Source organism: Gallinula chloropus, assembly GCF_964237585.1.
Source record: "Gallinula chloropus genome assembly, chromosome: 2".
Classification (NCBI taxonomy): domain Eukaryota; kingdom Metazoa; phylum Chordata; class Aves; order Gruiformes; family Rallidae; genus Gallinula; species Gallinula chloropus.
Window position 1 is genome coordinate 133,201,704 of NC_140086.1, and position 23,281 is coordinate 133,224,984.

At 35.1% G+C, this 23,281-nt stretch overlaps 1 protein-coding gene across 4 annotated transcripts in view; it reads left to right on the forward strand.

Annotated features, from left to right (window-relative positions):
- Positions 1-23,281, forward strand: part of DGKB (diacylglycerol kinase beta) — a gene marked incomplete at both ends in the record, with an annotated part of 316,588 nt that overhangs the window by 66,804 nt on the left and 226,503 nt on the right. For 2 of the 4 annotated variants that reach the window (XM_084260022.1, XM_084260023.1), the window contains 5 exons: positions 6,047-6,164; positions 8,912-9,000; positions 9,081-9,197; positions 13,309-13,407; positions 22,323-22,355. In XM_084260022.1, coding sequence (XP_084116148.1) covers positions 6,047-6,164; positions 8,912-9,000; positions 9,081-9,197; positions 13,309-13,407; positions 22,323-22,355 — 456 coding nt within the window. The remainder of the gene's footprint in view (positions 1-6,046; positions 6,165-8,911; positions 9,001-9,080; positions 9,198-13,308; positions 13,408-22,322; positions 22,356-23,281) is intronic. The other 2 variants (XM_084260024.1, XM_084260025.1) reach the window with 1 other exon arrangement.

Below are 23,281 nucleotides of genomic sequence, written 5' to 3' on the forward strand. Positions count from 1 at the left end.
GCCCACTGCCCTTGTTCTATACTTTCATGAAAATTCTAGTGCCCTCCCACCTTTGGTTGAGATTGCTAGATTAATATAAACTTTGCTGGAGCAGTTTAGACTCATGGAGGTAAAAGGACAAAATGCATAAACAAATTCTATTTCCTCTAGGAAATCAACCTAAATGTTCAGTTTATTTTGTGCTACTTTTTTTTATGCTATTTCTCTTAAAACTTGAGTTTAGAGTTGCTGTGAAGGTAGAATTTAGAGTTTTATCTCAGGGAATATTCCAAGATAGAAAAAAAATGTATTCTTCCTTTGGTGCTTTTCAAGGCAATTGGTGTGCTAAACATCAATTTTGGTACAAAATAAGGAGTTTATGTAAGAACTTAATTAGTTTTCATTTTATAGGGGAGTTGTGATACACACGCTGTTTAGAATTTTTTCTTGTGAGAAAAGACCCTGGAATTGCATATGTGTATAATCCATTCATACTCGTATGACTAAACTTTTTACCTTTAACAGTGGCTGAATGTGTTCTGTACCATACCTACACTACCCCTTTTGTGTTTAAGACCAGGTTTAGTTGCACCTCACTTCATGGAAGTTGCTCCAAGAAATTCTCTCATGAAAAGTGAGAACTTTATAAAGAAAAATAAAAAGTAATTAGGTAACTATAGAGAAACCTTCAAAATATCTGACCTTTTCCCATTCACTATGCACATTCACATTTTTATTACCTAGATGAACGTTGTCAGGGAAGTTTGAGATTTACCCCACCAAATCTCTGAACATTGCTTAAAATGTTCTTTGTAATCTGAGCATGAAAATCACTTAATGACAGTTTGCTTTTAAGGGTGTTTGTCAGCTGTGAGGATTGTACTCTGCTTTGCTAGGAGCTCCTCACTTGTACGATGCTCTTCTAAACTAATTCCATGCCAGACATTTTGATCTCACTACTCTTGTAACGACCGGATGGTTACTTTCTCTTTTGTCAGTGATTGTACAAAAGGTAGGTATAAACTGCTAGTTCACAAGTGTTGGTGTTTAAAAAAAAAAAAAAAAAAAAAAATCCTGGAAATTATTTTATTCCTTCCTCACTGGCCACTAGATGTCATGGTTGCCCTGTATCTGGTGCTGCGTAGTTGCTGAAAAGCTGCCCTAAGTTGAGAACGAAGTTGAACAGCAGTAAATGCTTTGTAACGTCATCAGTAATCTGAAACTAGGCAACTATGCCTTTCTTTTAAATCAACAACTGTCATTTTCAACCCATTTCACCTTTTAAATCAGGGTGAACCTCAGTGAGATAAACATATTTGTTTCGGTGTTGCTATTAAATCAGAAAGAAATGCTCTTACAATTTTGGTTTAGATCCTCAAGCAGCAAATATTATGTTATTAAAAGCAAAGAATTTTAAAGGTCACTGATTTTTGACATTTTGGATTAAATGTGGGATGGAATACTTAAATATGTATCTACACTTGGGAAACACTGCTTTTTATACTGTATATTAAACTACTGTTAGGTTACTTTTTGAGCTGTGAGTATGTAAAAGTGGAACCAAACCAGGGACTTGCAAACATTTACAGGTCTGATGTGCGATTTGTTGAACCATGAGGAGTCCCCTCTCAGGCTGAAGTCTGGTGTGACTGTTTAATACCTGGGCAGCTTGCTAGAATTCTATTTCTTCTATTCAGCAAGGAATTAAGGCAATCTGGCCTTTTATTTTTCCCTAGTGGTGTTTTTCTAAGTTGTATCAGAAGTCTAGCAGGTGAATTTTCCAAAAGGCTGAAGTGCCCATGAGCCATATGTTATTTCCATATGCACACAGGGCCAAACGTATCCCCTGCTAGAAGACGCTGCCGCTTACCCTCTTTGTGCCAGCTCTTTGCCAGCCGGGAAGCAGTCACCCTAAGTGACAACAGGAACTATTTCACCCTTATCATTTCACTGCATTGCCGGCAGAGGGGGGAATGTAAATGCTTTATGAGGTCTCGTAGTAGGAGCTGCTAAAAAAGTGCAGCTCTCTTTTCTTGACAGTGCTGTCTACTTGCATGCTCTGCTATCTCCCACTTTGGGAAGCTTTTGCAGGAATTTTGCAAGTGCCTTTCCTTACTACAGTCCCGCTTTTCCGTTTGCCTGTATGCTGGTAAAAGCCCAGCAGAAGTCAGGAGTAATTTGAGCTTGTTCTGTGTATAAGGTGTAAAATAATGGCAGGTATACACATTTACTGGTTTTAAAATGTAATTTCTATAGTGTCTGCAAGTGACCGGTGACCACCAATTTAGGGACAGGGAAACTTTGTAGCATGGCTACTTATGAAATTTGTTTGAACAAATTAAATTCCTCTCCTGTACTCCCTTTTCTATGCTGTCATTTTGTCATGTGTGGATTAAAGCTTTTAAAAGGCTTTATTTAAAGCATTTCTGTGTGATCAGGTCATTACGCTTCTGAGTGTGTGGATAAAGGCTGGGGAAGTGATTTATTTAATTTTTCCTTTCTCCAGCACATGAACAGACACACAATACCTTCAAACTTACAAGCGAGGTGCCCTCCTGAATAGCGTTGTCTCTTGGATGTGGTTACTCCCTCTCCAGTTGAACCAGAACAGTCTTAGAACCCCATCTCCCAAAACCAAATTGAACAAAACAAAACCTGATGTGAATTCTTTGCTGAAGGCCACCAAAGGAATAACTGTGTCTGCATTAAAAGGAGGTGCTGTGGTTTAATGACACTCCTCTGACCTTCCCACTGACTGAACAATACCCAAAGATCAGTCATAAAGATGTCTTCAAGTCATGTAAATATTTTATAACAAAATAACAGTAAGCAGTGAAAGAATAACTTAGCAGACTCGCTAACAGCCTTTTTTTCCCTTGGCTGCTTGTTACTGACTCGTCTAGAAAAGACTGAGCTTGCTGGTATTTCAGACACTCTGCAGTTATTGTGAGGGGAGAGTTGCTAGGATGAAAATTTATCAGTGATTTCATTACCTTTTTTTAAGTCTCAGAATCTGGAGTTTTGTGCTTGAAACCTTAAGATATCTTTGGCTACATTTATTTGGAAATATCTAAAAACCTGAAGTAAATTAATTTTAAACCAAATTAGGGATGTGTAGCTAAATTGTGTGACTGCATAAATTTTTCCACTAATTCTAAGGCTAGCTCTTTCATGGTTGACTTGATTTTTAAGGTCAAGTACTTTTGGCAATCAAATCCATGGTAGAATGGTCATGACCATAAGTTAAGAGAACCGTTGTTAACAAAATAAATGTTACTATTGTCATTATGTGCTACAGTCTATGTATGGCATATGGAGGCTTCATTTTCAGTGATGTATAATGAAGTGAGGAAGAGATTTTTACTGTACCTGCCCTATTTTGAGATCTTCTTAATGACTATTTGTTTTTAAACTCTTTCTCAGGATATGGAAGCAAAATGAGTGAATGTCAGTAAATGCACCAATGTGTCAGAATTGTGGATTTTATTCATACTTAAAGACTTGCATCGAGGAGGCTTTGTTTCACATTATGTCTTTTTTTTTTTTCTTGGCAGTGTTTTAAAAAGTTATGTGCATGCATAATCATATGCAGTACTTTATTGCTTATTTTTGGCAGTGCACAAGAGCAAAAATTTAATTTGCTATTTTCCAAAAGTGCATTGTGTTTATGTAATGGATTTGCATCAGTTGCAGTCTGTAACACAGTTAAGTGTTTTAATTGGCAGAACACCCACATCAAGACTTGTTTGTTTTTCTGATAAGGAAAATGCCAGCTAAGTTAGTCCATATGTTCTGTTCAAATAAGAAGCGACATATTCACATGTAATGGCCATTCTTTAAAAATAAAATTAAAATGAAAAAGTAATACAAAACTAATGTGGAAGAAGGGCAAGTCGATGCATAATTGCGAATTTTTGTTACTTTTCAGAAATAGCAAATATTTTGCTAAGGAAGGCTGGTCAGCCTGTGTTTTAAATGCTTGTGGTTTATGACTGTATCTGTTGATGACCTGAGTAACGTTAAAACGAAAGCATACACTGTTTACTGCTTTTTCTCAGAAGGATTTGCAAGGTCTTTATTGTCTACCAAATAATTGTCTACTTTCAGTTGACTTAAAAATCATATACGATATTGTAGTTTAACTATACTTCAAAAATGTGTGGAATGTGGTAGTAAGATGGAGAGAAAAATAGAAGTTAGAGCTCCATTTAATGAAATACATCCTCTTCAGCTGCCAGTCATGAAGGAGCTTGACAGGCTTCTAGTGCTCCACAGCTGCAGAATCTATTTCTGCTTCTTCAGGGGAAATTGGAAATCTTCCACACCCTTTGCCAGCCTGAGAATCCCACGTTAGGCATCTGCTCTGCTCTTTCTGCAGAAAGCAGACCCTGACATTGCCCAGCTGTCAGAGATGGTATTTGAACTCCTGCTGATAATATTGGGGGAACTCCACTTAGGCTCTGATTCTGATACCTCAATAGAGAAGAAAAATTCCAGCTGATTTCAGTTCCTTTTTTTCCTAGGTAATTTCTAGGAATTATTAAAAGTTGTGTTCTGGCTGGACCTGGCTTTGAACCAAACATTTTTAATTTCTTGGAGTACTATTTTTCCTTCAGGGTAATTTTTTTTCCCCCACAAGGAAAATCATCTTTGACTTGTTACTAATGGCAGACTCTTAGAATAGAGCTGTACTGATCTTTTTTTAAGGACCTAACTCATGCAGTATTTGCTAATACAGGAGAAAACAATTTTGATTAAAATTTATGTCCCTTGACTTATGTTGGCTGTCCTTAATAAAAACCATCATAATATTGGAGATCTAGACAGGAATATGGTATATACATGATAACAACAGTTTTATAGTTTTACCTGAGAAATTAGAAACTGGATGAGAGACAGCTGTTGGCTCTGAGAACCAGAGGTTTATGTGGGTTCCTTTAGCTATGTGACAATTTTTCTTTGGTAATGAAATGACCAAAACTCCCATAGTATTTCTGTAATACACAATGAAAAAATCAAACTCCTGCAGACCATTTCAGCTGATAGACATTAACTGCCTTTGTTCCATTGGATATTACATGTGTAAAAAAAAAAAAAAAAAAGTGATATTACATTCAGTTCATCTGGTTTTTTGTTGTTGTTGTTTTTTACAGTCAAGGCCTGTGATGATTGTAAAAAGGAAAAAATGGTGGCCGCACTGGAATTTACAGAATTAATTTAACATTTGTACCGAGTGCACATCATTTTAAAAACCTTCTAATAACAGTGAGGGCTAAGAATGATTCCATTAAGAAAGGAGGGTTGTGCAGCTGAAAGCCTACCTCCATAAGTGTAGAGGGTTTGATAATACTTTAGCTATATGTGTGAATTACAGTGGGCTCCTGAGTTCTAAGTGCCAGTCAGTTGATCAGTCAGTTCATGCAAGATTTGAGTATAGTACTACAGCTAGTTGAAAAATGTGGGCTCAAATGTAAGGAATTCAATTTTTAGAGAGGAGGTCCAGTATGTACATTTCATCTTTGAATACTTGCTTTTTGATAGACTACTGGCAGCAGGTTAATATAAATTAAAGTTGGTGTGGTTAGATTTCCCAGTTCCCATATGTTGATAATGTCCCTAATTTTGAAGGTCGTTACAAATATCTCTGTACTTTTAAAAACAAAATCCTTTCTTTTGTTCATTTTGGGGAGTTTTACCTTCTAACCTGCAACAATTTTATTTTTATAATTGGTCTAGAGCAAATTTTAGATAGCATTAGTGCTAGTTGTAATTTAATATCAGCCTAGATTTATTGCTAGCATTGCATTGCACTGCAGTGGTGACAGCAGAATGGTGGCTTTTCTGAGCTGTTTTTGAAACACATTGGACATCCGTGAGCTTCCGAAGAATATTTTATTTTATCATTGCCTGTGTATTTAGAATGATTATACTGTGATCTGATGCAGAGTGTTAACCGAAGTAACAGCTTGTCTTTTACGTTCTTGAGTCAATCTCCAATTTTTATTGGCACATATATTTCATTGTTTATTTTATTAAGTGAAATCTGTTTCTTTTATGTTCTATGCAGAATGTGAAAGATGATGGGCAGCATGTGTGGAGACTGAAACACTTTAACAAGCCTGCCTACTGTAATCTTTGTTTGAACATGCTAATCGGAGTAGGCAAGCAAGGTCTCTGCTGTTCTTGTGAGTATAAACATTTCAGGTGTCCATTTGCATACAAGTCCATTCCTAGAAATGTTGTGCTCATGGCATAGCAAGGAACTAGTAGCTTCCCTGTAGAAAACAAATGCCAGAACAATGGTGTCTCCCCCTTTGTCTTCTACCTTTGAGCACTCACAGTTCTATTTTTAATTTTTCAGGATATTGGGCTTTCCCAGGTATAATTTGAGGAAGTTTTCTGTATTATAATAGCTGTCAATGTTAGTTCCCTTTGGAGTATTTTTTTTCCTTTCTTTTTCTCATAATGAGTACCATGCTTAAGTTTCAACCTTTTTTAATTATTATTTATTCTTCTGTTATATTTAATATTTATTTGTACTCTTCACCAGCATCTGAGTCCAAATTTGTTTACTCAAATTTTGCACAGAATACTTTGTTAATTGTGGAAGTCATAATTCCAGTTTCCCAGAAATCAAATTTCTGTTACAGTTCTAAAGTTTCGTAGGCTTACTTGGTGTGTGTTCATAAATCTCAGTCTTGCCTTTCATGTATTAACTGATTATAGATTTTTAAGGCAAAGGAACACAGAAAAACTATCTAATTTGACCTTCATTAAACTATTAGATGCAGTTACTACCATTCAATTCCCTGAGTTATATCTATGTATCTCCTAATAATCTCTTTGACCAGCTCATAACCTGTATCTTGACTAACCAAATCTTGCCGAGAGATGCCTTGTCTGTCTTTGAATATTTCAAGAGATGGATATTCCATATCTCTCTTTTGTGGTGTGTTCCAATGATTAATCATCTTTTTTTTTTTTAACGAAGACCTATTTTCTGATTTGAATATGTCTGGTAGACGGTTCCAATGATTGGTTCATGTTATGCCCTGCTCTCTTAGATTAATGAGATCTTTAGTACCCACTGTATTCTTCTCATGATGGTATCAAGTCACCTTTCATTGTTCTTTTTGATAAATTAGTCAGTTCCTTAGTGTAACTTACTTTCTCCGTTTTTGGTATGAATGATAACCCATCACAGCTGATCAGGACCTCTCTTTCTGCCTGTACAGTTCTATTGATTTAATTTGAGATTAGTCTGAATGAATGAAGATTTCAGAATCCACCATTTCTCTCTCCTCTGTGGGCCTCTCTAAAGCATAATTCACATGTAAATCTTTGTGTATGTGTTTTCACATCATATAATGTCATTCACAATACTATGGAATGAAGGAGATACCTTTATTAAAATTCAAACAAATAAGTAATCACATAAACTTCAGATTAATAAATGCTGGTGACTGTAACTGGAGTACGTATATAGAATGCTGAATTGACTACTCGATCATGAAATGTTACATTCTTTAGTAATATTCTTTAATGCCAGGCTGATGTAAACTTCATCTGTGTGAGGAAATGTAACACCCATATATGTCTGAAAGGAAATTCTACTGAGCAAACCAATATAGATCATCATCTTCATTAGATACCAGAGCTGTGTAGAGGAGTTATGTAAATTGACTTGAAAAGTCCAGCCTTCCAAGAGCTGTGATTTTCTCTGCTGCAGTGTACCTCTTTAAAATTTATTCATCATGGTGCTTGGCATTTATTTGGTGAGAACAGTGGTCCCAGAGTATCTGAAGAACATCCTTTCAGTTATTTCATGCAGCGAGGGGCATGAGTTTACTTACAAAAAAACCCCTATTACACTATTTTCTCGCTAAGCTGCTTCTCCAATATATTTTCAAAGCATTGCTATAGATTTCATTATTTGCATTTTAGATTGTGTGGGAGGAAAAAAAAAAAAAAAGAAACTGCAGGGGTCCTCACCATCCCTCCATGGTCCAATCAACAATGTTACTCCCTGCAGTTTGTCTGATTAATGGCTGCGCCTCCCACTGGGTTTGTGTAATAGGTGCAAGCAAGGTGTTTAGAAGTACTTTGTGCTTAATTGCTCTCGAGGTCAAAAGCGTGAGACATATACCATGCAGGGAGAAATTCATTCTCCATTTTTAATAGTTGGCTCTATTGAATGCAGGTATAAGCTGTAGCCTTATTTCCTCATCTAGGCACAGTTGTATAGTTGAGTCAGGAGCGCTTTGCATTGTACCCTGACATTTGTGTTTTCCAAATGTGGCTAGTGTGATCTTTACAGAACTAGTCAGCAATAATAGTTTCCTAAAGGTGGTGTGGAGGAGTTTGGACAAAAAAAAAAAAAAAAAAAAAGCTTATCAGAAGGTTGTTTTTGGGAAAGTAAGAGTTAAAGTTGGGGTGATTACGTGAAATGCGTGAAAACAATTCCTATCTGAAAATGGCTAATCAACCATTTAAGATTTATAAATCAATAGAAGGAACAACATAAACTCATTGGCTTTTATTTTTGTGCTTGCCAGCTGCTCTTATGCCTATAGTTTGTAAAATATAGATTTCTTTCAACTAGCAAATGACACCAAACCATTTGGCAGTCATCAATTTGTCTTTAATATTTTTGTCATTTGGGATTTATTATGAAAAAAATTTAGTGAGCTCTGATTTAATTAAGCATTTCCTGTTATGCAATGATAGTGCATTCTTGGATTTCTCACTTGCATAACATTTCCTGTTCTAATTGGCCTTTTGTATTCCATGGAAAAAGCAGTCTAGTTTGAGTTTTCGTTGACTGATTGGATTGATTATATAGAGATGGCATGCTGGTAACGTTATTTGTTTCATAAAAATGCAGTCAGAAACACCATTGCCTCAACATTTATAAATGTATTTCTTTTTTCAGTTTGCAAGTATACAGTCCATGAACGCTGTGTCTCAAGAGCTCCTGCATCTTGCATCAAAACATATGTGAAGTCCAAAAAGAATACTGATGTAAGTTTGGGTTAGCGTTAATTTTGCCATGTACCTGTTAATTTAGTAACCCCGTGTATATCCACACTTTTCTTTTACAGGTAATGCACCATTTCTGGGTAGAAGGAAATTGTCCAACAAAATGTGATAAGTGTCACAAAACTATAAAATGTTACCAAGGCTTGACTGGACTTCACTGTGTTTGGTGTCAGATCACAGTGAGTATGCTATAGTAAAACATTTAGCACAACAAACAGAAATCTGCGTATCATTTTTATAGCCTCTTGATTCAAACAATTTCATTCAGTTTTGTCATCAGGAATGGATAGTGTGTGTTTAATACATGGTGTATGAGGAATATTCGTAGGAGTCCTTAGCTGCGGCAAACAAATACACTTAAAGGTGTGCTGGGCTTCAAGATGATATAAAAATGGAAATAATATATGTCACTTTAACGAGCAGAATTCTCAATCTGCATTATAGAAAGATTATAAGAGTGTTCGGTTCTGGGAAAAGTCAAGGTCACTGTGACACTGGGGCAAAATCCTAATTTGTGGTGTACTGACAGGCAAATGAAATTGAGGACATCTGGTAGGATACAGTGATTTCAAGTGTCTGGGAATAATAGCGCAGACATCTTGGTAATATACTAATCTGTGCACCAAGTCTAATATATACAACTTTTGTGTGCTCCTTATTCAGCAGGAACCAATAACTGGAACTAATGACATTCAAGGAACACTGCACTTATAAGTGAGATCTTCATGCTAGAAAGAGCAATGCCAGTATTTCTGTTTCTACCCAGGGCAGGATTTAAATCTAAATGGGAAGAGGTTCAGCTGCCTTCTAGAGTTTTGGGGTTTTTTGCTGATATCATTATTGTTATTGTTATGGAACAGCAGTTGTTTGTTCAGTGTTTTAAATAATAATATGAGACTCAGGCATTAGTGAATGTTTGTTTTCAGCATACAAGTTTGGATGTTTTATGACATATTTTCCTAACACAAAAATGCAAAATATGAAACATCATCAAAGAAAACAGGTCCAGGATACTTTCAAGGATAAGCTGTTATAATTACTTAAAAAATGATATTGTAGAAGAAAGCAAATATGTAGTCCAGATTGCTGTCAAAATTTGGATAATTTATGTAGAGACTAAAACACCCAATCCAAAATTTTTGCTTGCAGATAATTAAATTTAGGCAATGGCTATCTGTGCTTCAGTAGATAAATAAGAGTGTTTTGATTTCTATATAGATATGTTTACGTTTGTATGATATGGGTATATCATTCAAGTAATGCGTGTTATATAAGGTTCCCTCTCGAAGTCAAAGAAAGTTGCAAATTCTGTAGCTCCTTAGAAAAATTATTTTGCCATTTTTTTTATGTGAATTTGGACCAAGTTTATAAAGACCTTTTACTTCTAAATCTTTATATATATCTTCAAGAGGACTCCCATAAGAACTGAGAATCACTGAGGAAATACCAAGCAATGGTTTATAATTGAAATCACTGTGAAGGAACAGTATAAATTCTTTTGAAAATATCTTAGGTACTTCTGTGCATATTAAAAAACTTAAATATCTATTTTTCTCAAAAATTAATTTGAAAATTATCATGTTTATGATTTTGCAACTGTATTTCTGTAAGTAATTTAAGGATTTTTATTTTCTGTGAAAGAAATATTGTATTTTCCAAAATACTTTATTAATCCTTTTATTTATTTTTTTATGGCTCAGGTATAAATTAAACACATAAGTGAATAAACAGTATTTTAAAACTTTTAAAAAATAATGCAAATTATTTGTTTTTTAATCTTTTATTCATGTCTTATAGTTCTCTATAATCTATACATTCTATTGAAATAACTTTCTTTACTAATACTAATTAATACTGAAAAAAAAAACCAGTTTAAATTTCTAACAGATACCTGATTTTTGAGTGAATGTTCTGAAGTTATATAAATCCATCACATCCTTCATATGTTTTCATACTTGTACAACACCACGTTTAGGGCTTATTTGCAATGTAAGAGGATACTAGTTGTTACGTTAGTGATTCTGAGTCTGTTTCATGCATTTTAAATCTCTCCCTGCCTTACAACGTAATATGGACTTGTAATGTCAAATCACTGAACCAAAATCCCCAAAATTAGAGGTGTTTCTCGCTAAGGAGGCTTGTTATACTGAGTTCTCACACAGACCCATGATTCCCTCTTCCATATCCTCTGCAGCTTTTTACCATGGTCTTGCAAATGTTTTGGGTTGTTTTTTTTATTATCTTTTTTCTCCATCAAATATGTGTTTTTTCCGACTTTGCAGGCTTCTGTTTGTGAGGGTGGTAATATTCTAAAGGAGCTAGGTTCAGAGTAAGGGAATTTTTGGGAAACATCTTCAAAATCTGTTAAACTATATTTATGAGAAGAGATATGTATTACTTTATGTCATTGTGTCAAAAAATGGTTGTTTGGGTTTTTTTTATTAAAGTCACATATCTTCTACCATTCCTGTTGTCTGCTACACACCCAATTCTGTTGTCAAAGATCAGCAGAGACTAATAAGAAGATTAAGCTATTTTTTTACAGATAAGTTTGCATGCCACCGAGTAGCAAAGCTGCTAATTACCACTGAATGTGTGAAGATACTTTTATTTGATGTAACATGGCCTGGTGTGCATTAATTATGGTACAAGTAGCCTTACCACTGAGGCAGAGAATTAGCATGACAAATGATTTAGATTACAGGGCTACCAAAATACCCTCACAATAAGGCTTTAATACTCAGAGTAAATCGAAACTCGTTAGACTTTTATTTTCTGTTGCTAAGTAACTGCCTGAAAAGGTAACTTTGCTGTATAAATGAATATGGACACGGCTAATATTAGGTTCCATTCAGTTCAAATTTCAGAAATATAATGTCAACATTAGCTGTACCAGATAACTTAACTTAAAAAGAACATAGTACCAGTAAAGCTTATATACATCAGCAACTGGTACAAATTTATTGTAATTTTAATAGTTCATACTAACATAGTTAAATCATCTAAGGGAAAGTGAATCAGTCATTCAAAAACTGAGATTTACAGGTGCAGACACTGAACTGCAGATTTTAAAACAGCTATTGAAGGTATGGCGTTGAATTAATGCAGCATGCTACCTATTAAACTAGTTAAATAACTTGTTAAATAAAATTTTTCTTCAAAGTGTTCATGTTTGTGTTCCTGATTATTTTCCTTTAATGCAAATACACATACCTTCTAAAAAAGAAATTCATCTCTATGGGAAATGCATCTATTACTTGAAGAACTTAATACACAGTTTATTGAATCAATGCAGAAATAGTAAACTTTCAACAAATTTCACAATATAAAGCTGTAATGCATTGTGACTATCTCTAATAATATTATGAAGCATACAAATTAAATGTGAATGCTTTTGCATGTTCCAGGCACCCAACTGTGCCTTTCTACTCTGTGTCTGGATATATATGTTGAAATATTCTATTTAGAAACATTTGAATGTAATTAAATCCTTCAATACCAAGAAGATCTCTTGATTGCTATATTTCAATAAATACGTCATTATTTGTTGTTTTATGTTGATAATACATACCTATTTTTCCCTTCCACCTTTTTAGCAATATGAAAGTAAGTCTATTCTCTCTAGTCAGCAGACCTGAGGATATTTCCATGTTTTCAAGAGTACAAATGTTCTCATTGCTTTCAGGGAAGCTGGGTGAATGCTAAGAATAAAGTAGAAAAAGGAGGGTAATTCAGGTTCCTCAGCAGTCAGTGGAAGTGTAAACATTGATTCAGTCAGGACCAAAATTTCCCCAACTGGCTTAAAGCACTTAAATATTCATACATTACTGTCGTATATTTCACATATATTCATACCTATTGCAGCATTGCAATTGAGTAGGTAGTGACTTTTCCAACTTCGGTTAGGGAGCAGAGTTATACCAAAAATGTCAAAGGCTGCCCTGAATTACCCCAGATTCCTGACTCTATGCAAGAAGCTGTCTTCTGAAATGAAGGTATTGATCACCAATAAAACTATGCTGATGTTCTCATTTTGTGTACTGGATCACATGTGCAATTTCCAAACTGGAAAATGTTTTTATCCACTGTTGTTTGCTTCAATATAAATTCGTCAGTTCTGTCAATCCCAAGGGGCTTTCCACTACAGTGTATTTCATTTTCCTTGTACTACTCTAGTAATTATTAGGTTAACTTAGCATATCTAAACTCACTCCATTCTAGGATGCCCTTTTTGTTCGACTGTAGTAGTAAAACAGCTAAGTTGAATCTTCATTTTCTGTCCTACTCTAGTTGCATAACAAATGCGCTTCACATCTAAAACCTGAATGTGACTGTGGACCTTTGAAAGACCATATTTTACCACCCACGTCAATCTGCCCAGTAGTATTGGTGAGTTGTCTGTATGTTTATTTCAGATGTAATCCTCTGTCATAGGTAATGACTAAAATGATGCTGGTACTGTACTGCCAGAGCGTTTTGTAATTTCACCTAACTGCGTGAACCTTAAACACTGTGGGTAATCCTGGCTGATGATTTTATAGGCACAAGCGTGCTTTATCCTCTGCATATTGCATTTTCCTTCATGTGAGAATGAACTTTCTGTAGGGCATATTATAACTGAAGCTGACTCAGATTTTATCACTTACTCAGATTGTACTTACCAGAAACTGTATGGGCAGAACACTTCTACATTTTACATCTTTTATAGATCCAGCTTCCCAGAATAATGAAGTTACTCTTATGGACAGTTTTTGCTTGGGATGCATATTGTATATCTGCAATGCTGAGGTCTCTGATCTAAGCCGGAGGTTACCTAGAATGATGACACTGGTCTTGCAGTAAGCTATGCATCAACATTATGGTATATTTTATTCTGCCGTCGTGGACAGTAAATTTCCCTGTCCACAAAAACAATAACTCAATTCAATGAAAATAAAAATGCATGCTATGTGTAGGTTGTATAGAAAAGAGCTGACCAGTTTATCATTAAAAAAGAGCTTTGGAATTAACTAATGTATTCATATATTAAAACTGATGTCTTATGCTGATGAAAGTAATAGCATCATATTTGTAGCAAAGCAGACATGTGGTCCTCTTATTTTAAGTCTATTTCATAATATACTTGAACTTAAGAAAGAATGGTTTATTGCCAAGAAAATGTACCTTTTAATCTTAAACCTATTTCTATTCATTAAGAATAATATTCATGCCTATTTTAAATTCCTTGTTTTCTGTTTGATACTTTTGGCTGTTTGTTTGTAAATCTGCCAAGGGATTGATGCTAGACTTTGGCCCTCCACTTCAGTAAATTGGAACTATTCCATTGCTATGAATGAAGGTAAAGCAATGGAAAGCTGTTTTTTATATTGATGAAATGTTTTTCAATATTTTTGGAAAGTCCTAAGAGAAGTTTTGTCGCAGTATTTTGATGTTATCTGAACGCGTTCTGAATAACAATTGTAAAATATATTTTGTTTGTTGGATGGTTACATGCTGCATTACATTCTTTAATTTTCAGGATTTTAGGTCATACTTCAGAAGTTAACATATAGAACTTCAGATTTAGTAATTGGGCTGGTTTTGTTTTATTGTTATTTATTGTTTGCCATTCATATAAGCTGAATAAAGCCTTAGCATGAAATTTCATCTTCAATTACATTTGTGTAACTCCATTTTCTTTTCAGGAGAGGAAGAGGGACAGAGGAATTAAGATTTTCATTTCACAATTGGAGTTTAGCTAAGTTGTTTAGAGGATATATAAAACCACTCTAGAGTCAAATCACCCTTGAATAGGTTTGTTTTATCTGCAAATTTTGAAGGCATAAGTAGAAGTAAATATGTTTTCCTGTATCAGAATCATGTTTCAGTATAACATACTAAAAATGTAACATAAAACATCTATTTCAACACAATGTATATTGTTAGGTATGGAAATATATTTTACTGTGATTTAATGAGAACTTTGTAATTTTGTAGTATATTTGTTCATCTAGAAGTTCCTTCCAAAAATTCATTAAAATCCTGGGTATACTTACATTACAAAAATACAAATTATAAATAGCTCATAGGAATTCCTCCTAGAAATGATTTATTACAGTGGACATATTATTTATCTTAATATTTTAATTAGTTTCTTCCATTTCCTGTTGAGAAACGTAATAACTCAGTGTATGTGAAACCAGCGTTCTCAATAATGACAACAAACTAGTGAATGTATCCATGTCAAAATTGTCTAAAGGTACAATAGGAAGTGTGTCTGTTAATAGCAATGGTATGTTCAGACATGCAAAAACTGATATATCTGAAAGTAGAAGAGCCATTCACTTAGGACACATAGTTAACTTCAATGATCAGCTGAGTAATAATGTTCTTGCAATGCCACATATATATAGAAGGTAAAGAAAAGCATAACCACAATGATTTCTGTACTAAGTTTATCCCTGAGTATTTTGAGGTAATGGAGGAAAACGAATCTCCTTTTCCCATGGAATGGAAAACAGCATGTTGAGAAATCTTTTATCTTTGTTTTCCCTGAAGTTTTGGCCCTGCCTTCAATCTGTAACTTAGGAAGTCCAGACTTCTTCCAGAAAACTCTCGGCATATGTCTCAGCCCAGGATGTCTTCTTGCAAGTTTTCTTTCAAGACTACAGGCTAAATCCTTTGTCATCTTTTCTCCTTTGTGGAACTAAGGACATTCATGTTTTTACCTTTCTCATCCAACATATCTCATTTCTTCAGTTCCTTCTCATCATTAACTTCAGTTCTTGTGAAGTCCAGGCTAAGCTATTTCTGTAAAGGAAAAGAGAATTTATTAATAAATTGTATTTTACAGCACCATGTGTTATGCCAGAGCTACCACACTGGCCTCTCAACTGCAATTTGTTGTTCAGGTCCATATCCTTCTGTTTTACCATGATTTTCATAGTTTTCCTGTGGACTCACTGTAACAGCTTCATGTTTGTCTTATACTGGGGACTGCAGAGCTGAACATGATACTCCAGGTAGGGTCTCATGAAAGCAAACTAGGGGCAAGGAATCACCGTCCTTGACCTGCTAGTCCCACTTCTTTTGGTCTCCAGTGAAAAAAAAGATTAGGTCCCATGGGTGTGTGTGTACCTTCAGGTTCCCTAGATGGTCTCAAACTTGATGTTCTACAGTGGGCATTTTTTCATTCTCCCAGCCCCTGCCTTGCCTTCTGTGATTTGGGTGGTGTGGCTGGAGCACCTGCCAGTGAAGACTGATGCAAAAAAGCTAAATGACTACCTTAGCCTTTTCCATATTCCAGGTAACCAGGTCTCATCTTTCCTTCTGAAGAGGGCCCACATTTTCTGTAGTCTTCCTTTTATCACTGATATACCCATAGAAGCTTTTGTTGTTGCCCTTGACATCCTTGGCTACATTTAATTCTATCGGGGCTTTAGTATTCCTAACCTGATTGCTGCTTGCTCAGACAATTTCTCTGTATTCTTCCCAGGCTACCTCTCCTTGATTTCACCCTCTTCAGCCTTCCTTTTTGTGTTTGATTTTTACCCAGTAGCTCCTGGGCAAAATTTGTCCACACAGGCCTCCAGGCTTTTTTTTCCTGAATTCCTCTTTGTTGGGAGGAATTGCTCCTGAGCTTGGAGGAGGTGATCCTTGAATACTAGCCAGTATTGGACCCCTCTCCCAAAAGTACCAAGGCTTTGTCCCATGGTACTCTACCAAGCAGATCCTTGAAGAGGCCAAAGTCTGTTCTCCTGAAGTTCAGGGTAGTGAGCTTGCTGTGTACCGTTCTCATTTCTGTGACAATCCTGAACTCCACTTCATGGTCACTGCAGCCAAGGTTGCCATTGACCTTCACATTGCCCACCAGCCCTTCCTTGTTGGTTCCTGAGAAGGAACTTATCATCAGTACATTCCAGAAACCTCACGGATTGCTTATGACCTGCTGTGTTGCCTGTTCAGCAGATATCAGGGTGGTTGAAGTCCCCCATGAGGACAAGGGCTTGTCAACATGAGGCTGCCCTGTTTGTATATAGAGGGCCTCATCCACTTGGTTGGGTGGCCTGTCACAGACCCTTACTGCAGTGTCACCTGTCCCTGCCTTCCCTTTAATCCTTCAGTCAGCTACTCATCTATGCCCAGGCAGAGCTCCATACACTCCAGCTGGCCGCTGACATAGAGAGTGACACCCCCTCCCTCCCCTGCCGCCTATCCTTCCTAAAGAGGGTGTATCCTTCTGTTCTGACACTCCAGTCATAGGATCCACCCCACCACATCTCCATGATACCAATAAGTTCATAGTCCTTCAGGCACGTACATGTGTATAAGTCCCCTTGCTTATTCCCCAGCTATGTGCACTTGCAGAGAGGCATTAAAGTTGGGCCCCTTGAAGCTGACTGACTGGCTGGAGTGGCTCAAATTCCTTTCTGCAGCACTTAGGTGCTCTCCTGCTGATGCTTGATCCTCCTCCCAGCACTGGAGGATCAGGGACACTCCTATCAGTATTGCTGGTACTGGCATCAAACTGGTAGGAACGGGACGGATTGAGGTTCCACTTTACATATTGCACTGCAATACTTACAAATGTTTTAGTAAATTGCAGTCTGTCAACTTTAAAACTAGTCCTTTTTACTTTACTGCATATAAGGCTTTTTATATGATGAAGTTTTTTTGTTCAAGTTAAATGAGTTTTGTTATAAACTGTGTGTGCAGATCTCAAGTGATAGTCTTTTAATAGATGTCAGATACACTTTAATGTTACTCTCTTTTATTTCAGTAATGTTTTAATTAATTCATACTGATTGAATAAATGTACATTGAGACTTGTTTCCTAATGAGGGCACATTTAGATGAAAGGTTTTGCATCATTCTGATATCCTGTGGGTAATTATATTCTAATTATATGGTGGGGGGAAAAGTCTATAACTCAGTGCTGATATTGTTCATTGGACCCAATTAATTACATGCACATAATGAAAGTTCATGATAAGGTTGACTGGCAGTGAGTTTAAAAATCTTTAACTCAATTGAATCCTAGCCTACCAAGAGTACAGAATTAGATCATAACCAGGTTAAAAAGTGGGTATTGGAATGAGATGAGTGAGTAGTGAAGAAAAGAGATTGGTCTCTCCTTATGATACAGCTTCTCTCTCCCCCCACCTGTTTATAAAGCAGAAAGGGAGAAATGCTAACATATATTTTGGCTTTACTTTGCTGTTTTTATTGAACACATAGGATATTCTACTTCATATATAATATTCTACTTCATATATAAGGTTGTAGAATAGTAATTAGATTTTTCTATTTCCCACCAGATAGATAAAGCCTTAACAAATCAACAAATAACAGCCTAATACTTGATAAATACATATTTATTTCATAATATATTCTGATTTTGAATTTTACAACAAATTACTTTTTGCTTAATTTTGAACATTGGCTTTGAAAACTATAATTAAAATTTTTAATCGTGGAATAAAAAGAAAATTATGATGTAAATTGTAAAACATAAGGTATGCTCATTATAGTGTGAGTGTTACTGTATGGCAGTTATTACTGTCTCCATAGTAACCAGTTTATTTCAAAGGAGGAGGTTCTGTGTAATATTGAAGAGAAAACTTAAAGAAATACAATTAGATATTGGGTAAGTTACCTTGTGTCCAATTTTCACCTTCATTTTTCAGCATTCTGGGACAAACTTTGTCATGATAAAAAGTTTGTATTAGCTCACTTTTTCTTTTCTCTTAAGAGTGAATTTGGCTTTTCTTATGTATAGCAAAGATGCTTTTAACTTTTTAGGACAAAATAATTTCAGCATAAATTATATTCATAAAAATATAGAATATATGGAGACAGAATTCATTACATATAAAGTAAACATAAACATATGTATGTCAGAATAAATTAGTCTATATAGATCTAATATAGAATACTATCATAAGTGAAATTCATGTGACCTCTAACCTATAAATGGCTATTTATTTTTCATGGAGGAAACGTATTTGAATTGCTTTGGGTTTGTCTATCATTTTGTTGTTCAAGAACATAAATGTTAAAAAGTCTTTTATGACTAGTTCTATTTAGGGACATAAAACAATATACTCAGCAGATTACACATGTTTTAGTTAAACAGTGAGCCTTGCGCCACTGAACAATATACATTATAATCTGTAGCTTCAAACTTGTGTAAATAATAGCATATTGAGATACTGGCAAAAAGTAATACAAAACTTAAGTGCAAAATATTGTACAAGAATTTTCTTTGTATATCAGTATTTAGAGAGACTAGATACACTAGCTGATGGCTCTGTTGTACTTGCTGCATAGTTCAATAGATATTTTTCCATGTCTTATAATATATTTTACTAAAACTATTTTTCTCTATGGTAGGTGAATGTTACTAACATAGGAAAGCAGAGATGTAGACAAAGAAAAAGGGAATTGGCAGTTGCTGGTTGAAGAATGAGATGTCTTAATCCCTTTTCCAGTTTTAATCCTGAAATTATTCTTCTGTTTTCATTATAGTAGAGATCAGTTTTAACTCCTTTGAATCTGAGCTCAACATGGAGTGCAGAAAGTCAGTGCAGTATGTAAGCATCCTTATGAGGAACTTGATCCTTTGAAGTTGAGTACTAGCCATTTTCTGAATTTCTGAGCAAAGATACTACAAAAACTAGTTATTTGAATATACATCCTTCCGTAGGGAGGGAAATTGAAATCAGGTTGTTCATTATTAGGTAATGATGTAGCAATTGAAACATTTTTTTAAAAAACAAAACATTTTTCCTTTTCAATTGCATATCATATTGCAGATTCAGTTCTCTGAGAATCTAAAACAGACTTGAAATATAATGGTGTGCTTATCTACACTAAGAGCTTTTTCATTTCTTTGAAGTCAGAAGGAAATTAATAATTGCCCTGGAGGAAAATGTATCTTCCTAACTAATTATCTGTTCAGCAAACACAGGTCAATGTTAAAATAATAAGATGCTGATAAACTGAAATGGCAGCCATTCAATCATTTTAAGTTATATCTAGTTGCCTGCCCACAACTCATCGCTACTGTCTGTCCCTAAGTTTATTCCTTACATCCTCTCTCATTGGAATTTAACATCTTTTATTTTCAAAGTTCTTTTCCAACTCTTTTCTTTTTTGGTCGATGTACATAATTGTCTGCTATACCTTACCTTCGTTTTATGTTGTGGATTAAATTTAAGGTCTTTGGCCGTACAGGTGGTGCATGTTGATGCATATATTGAATGGGTGCAAGCTGTAAGAGAAGTTATCTTCAGCCAACTAAATGAACTGAGACCGACATTCTAAATGAGAAATCCTTGACTGTGATTTTGATGTGTGGTTTTTTACATCTTCATTAAGACATAGTAAACAACCAACATAAAATATATATATAAGTTATCATCTAGTGATTCGATCTTCAGAAAAATCTGAAATCAAATCACATTGTTTCTGTTCTACATATTTTGGCTTAGTAATATGGGTGACAAAATACCACCTTCTGACATAATGTGATGAGCTATCTTTTTTCTTAGCTGCAAATGTTTCTAGCAAGACAATAAATTATAATCAAAATTATAAATAAATAGAAACATTAATAAATAAATTGGAAGCATTACTTTTCCTTTAGAGTATAGACATTTACAGCTCACTGGACTGTATTTTTGCTAGTGAATTGGTTACTAATTTTGTCCATGGGATGACACTTAGCTTCAGCCCATGGATGTGGAGCTGGGTATTGTGCTACAGGTCTGTGAGCTTTCAAGGTGGCATGACACGGTGTCCTAATATTGACCCTTCTAATTAGTATGTACACATGGTTAGATCTGGAAATACAGAGTAAATTTTGAAAATATTTTAGCACATCTATATCATAGTGCATTGGATGTGGTATCTAATAGATACTACAAATATACTGCTCCCCAGGGCTTTGGGGTAGTGGTGGTGGGAGTTATGCAATTTTCAGGGAGTTGGAATCTTTGACTCTTTTGCTGTTCTGTAACTATGGACAGAAATTGCATGGAATTAAATTTTTGCAAATGAGGTCTTGAATGCCACATAGGTTTACAAAATAACAGTCAAGGTGTACCTATCCTAATATTTCATTGCATATTAAAGCACAGGTTTTTCATTCCTTGGAGATTCACGTGTGATTAAATAAAATAGATTTAAAGAATCGTGGAGCAACCTTCTCCAAGTTTCCTACAAAAATCCAAAGCATCAGTTTGATATTCAAGTCACATATTTAAAGTTCCATGGCCTTCATCCTGCAAACATTTGAGGATACCTTTTACATGGTATTCCATGTATTCCATCTGATCTTCCAGGGCCAGATTCCCCTGATAAATATCTTTCAAGTTTGAGTTCTAAAATAAAATATATTTTTAATATCCATTTCATTTTATGCATATTAACATAGAATTTGGTTCTCTCCTTATGTATCCCCATCCTCAAGTTGGACCATAGTTTATGTGCCTCATTGAAAGGCATATAGTATAAAAGAAGTAATTATAAGATGGAATGTCAAGTTTTCATTAGTTACTTGATAAACTGTAATGGTATTAACGGTTCACTAATGGCTTTACAGTTCTATTCAATGTATAAATAAGTTGATTTTTGATCTATGAGACAAATGGTTTTAAATAATATTAGCTGTACAAGAAACAATCCAGAAAAATAAATGTACATTTACTGATTAAGAAACAAGATGGAGAAAAGCATTTTTTGCTGCCCTGGCACTGGATTCTGAATCTACAGTTACAATATTAAGAGGTAACTATTTAGTAAGCAACTGGTTACTTCATCTGTTTTCTTGTAACAGCTGTGATGGAATTGGGTATTTCTAAATGTTGATGTTTTCTGTAAAGGAAAAGGCTATGCGTCTATATAAAGAAACAAGAGAAGTACTTTTTGAGAATGAATATTGTATAGCTTGTCAATTGTAGAAGAAAGCTTTTTAAATAAGATTCCTTGCTTTGGGTGAGGATTCAAAGACTTGGAAGATAATATATAAAGAATACTCTGAGGTACCAAGTAGCTCTTTTCACTATCCAAAGGAATATAGTCCTCAGGTTTTCTAATATTTTTAGCTGTTGATAAAAATGATCCCACGCATTTCCCAGAATATAAATTATATAATATGACAGCCAAAACATTGGGGGAGTACAGTTGTGCAAACATGTAAAAAAGCGCCGTTTACGTTTGTAGTTCAGTACAACCGTGGCAGCGTTCCTCATGAGCGCTCTCGCCATGCCCCTTGCCATCCCAGCTGTTTGGTGTTGCAGCCTAACATTCTCTTTTTCCAACAGACTCTACCCACTTTAGGAGGTTTGCTCCCTGAGGTGCGTAACGGGAGGCATCCATGTACGCACGAGTACTAACGGTCATGATACTGTGCATTCTTGCTATAAAAGTGCATTTTGGGGCTGAACTAAAAATCTAGGCATGGTATTCTGTGTTGTCATTCGAAAGGCCCTTAGTTATCAATTCTTTTTTTCTTATTTGGATTAATAAGGGGTAGATGAAATTGAATAGTTCTCATCTGACAGTGATCTCTCTGGAGCAATACTGAATGGCAACTCCAGTTGAAGGATATTGACTTCAAAGTGGGAGTTCAAGGGGAGGAAAGAAGGCTTGAGAGGTGCAAAAATGGGTGGAAATTTTTTTGTTGTTGTTGTGGTAAGTACTATTTTGAAAGGTTTGTGCTCTGGCACACACCGAAAGAACAGACAAGCTTGATTCTTTGAGCCATCAAAATGTACAATAGCTTTTAAAATGCTGTATTCAGTATCTCTATCAACCTCATGCATGTCCACTAAACAAAATGGTTCACAGATACATTTGTCATTTGTATGTTTTAATTAACAAGATACTAAATACAGCACAACTGTTGTAGAAACATTTCTGACCTTGAAAAAATATATTTTTTTATGTTTTTAAAAAACACATATTCAATGCATGTCAAATTTTTCTTAACATTACTAGAATTTTTCTCAGGAAATTTTATTTAACTGTTATTGCCTTTAAAAAGAATGACACTGTTAAGTTTCTGACACTTTTGGGTACCTTAGTAATGTCATAATTCCAGAAAGGAACAACTGGATCGGATTTTTATTTTATATATAAAACAAAGTACCAGTGCAAGAATATTTAAAATGTATTTTTTAATAAAATGGTAAATCTTTGCTTCATTAATAGATATATTCAGTAGAATTAAGATCCACATTGTATTATTTCATACAAACTGTAAGTCTGATGCTGACTTGTA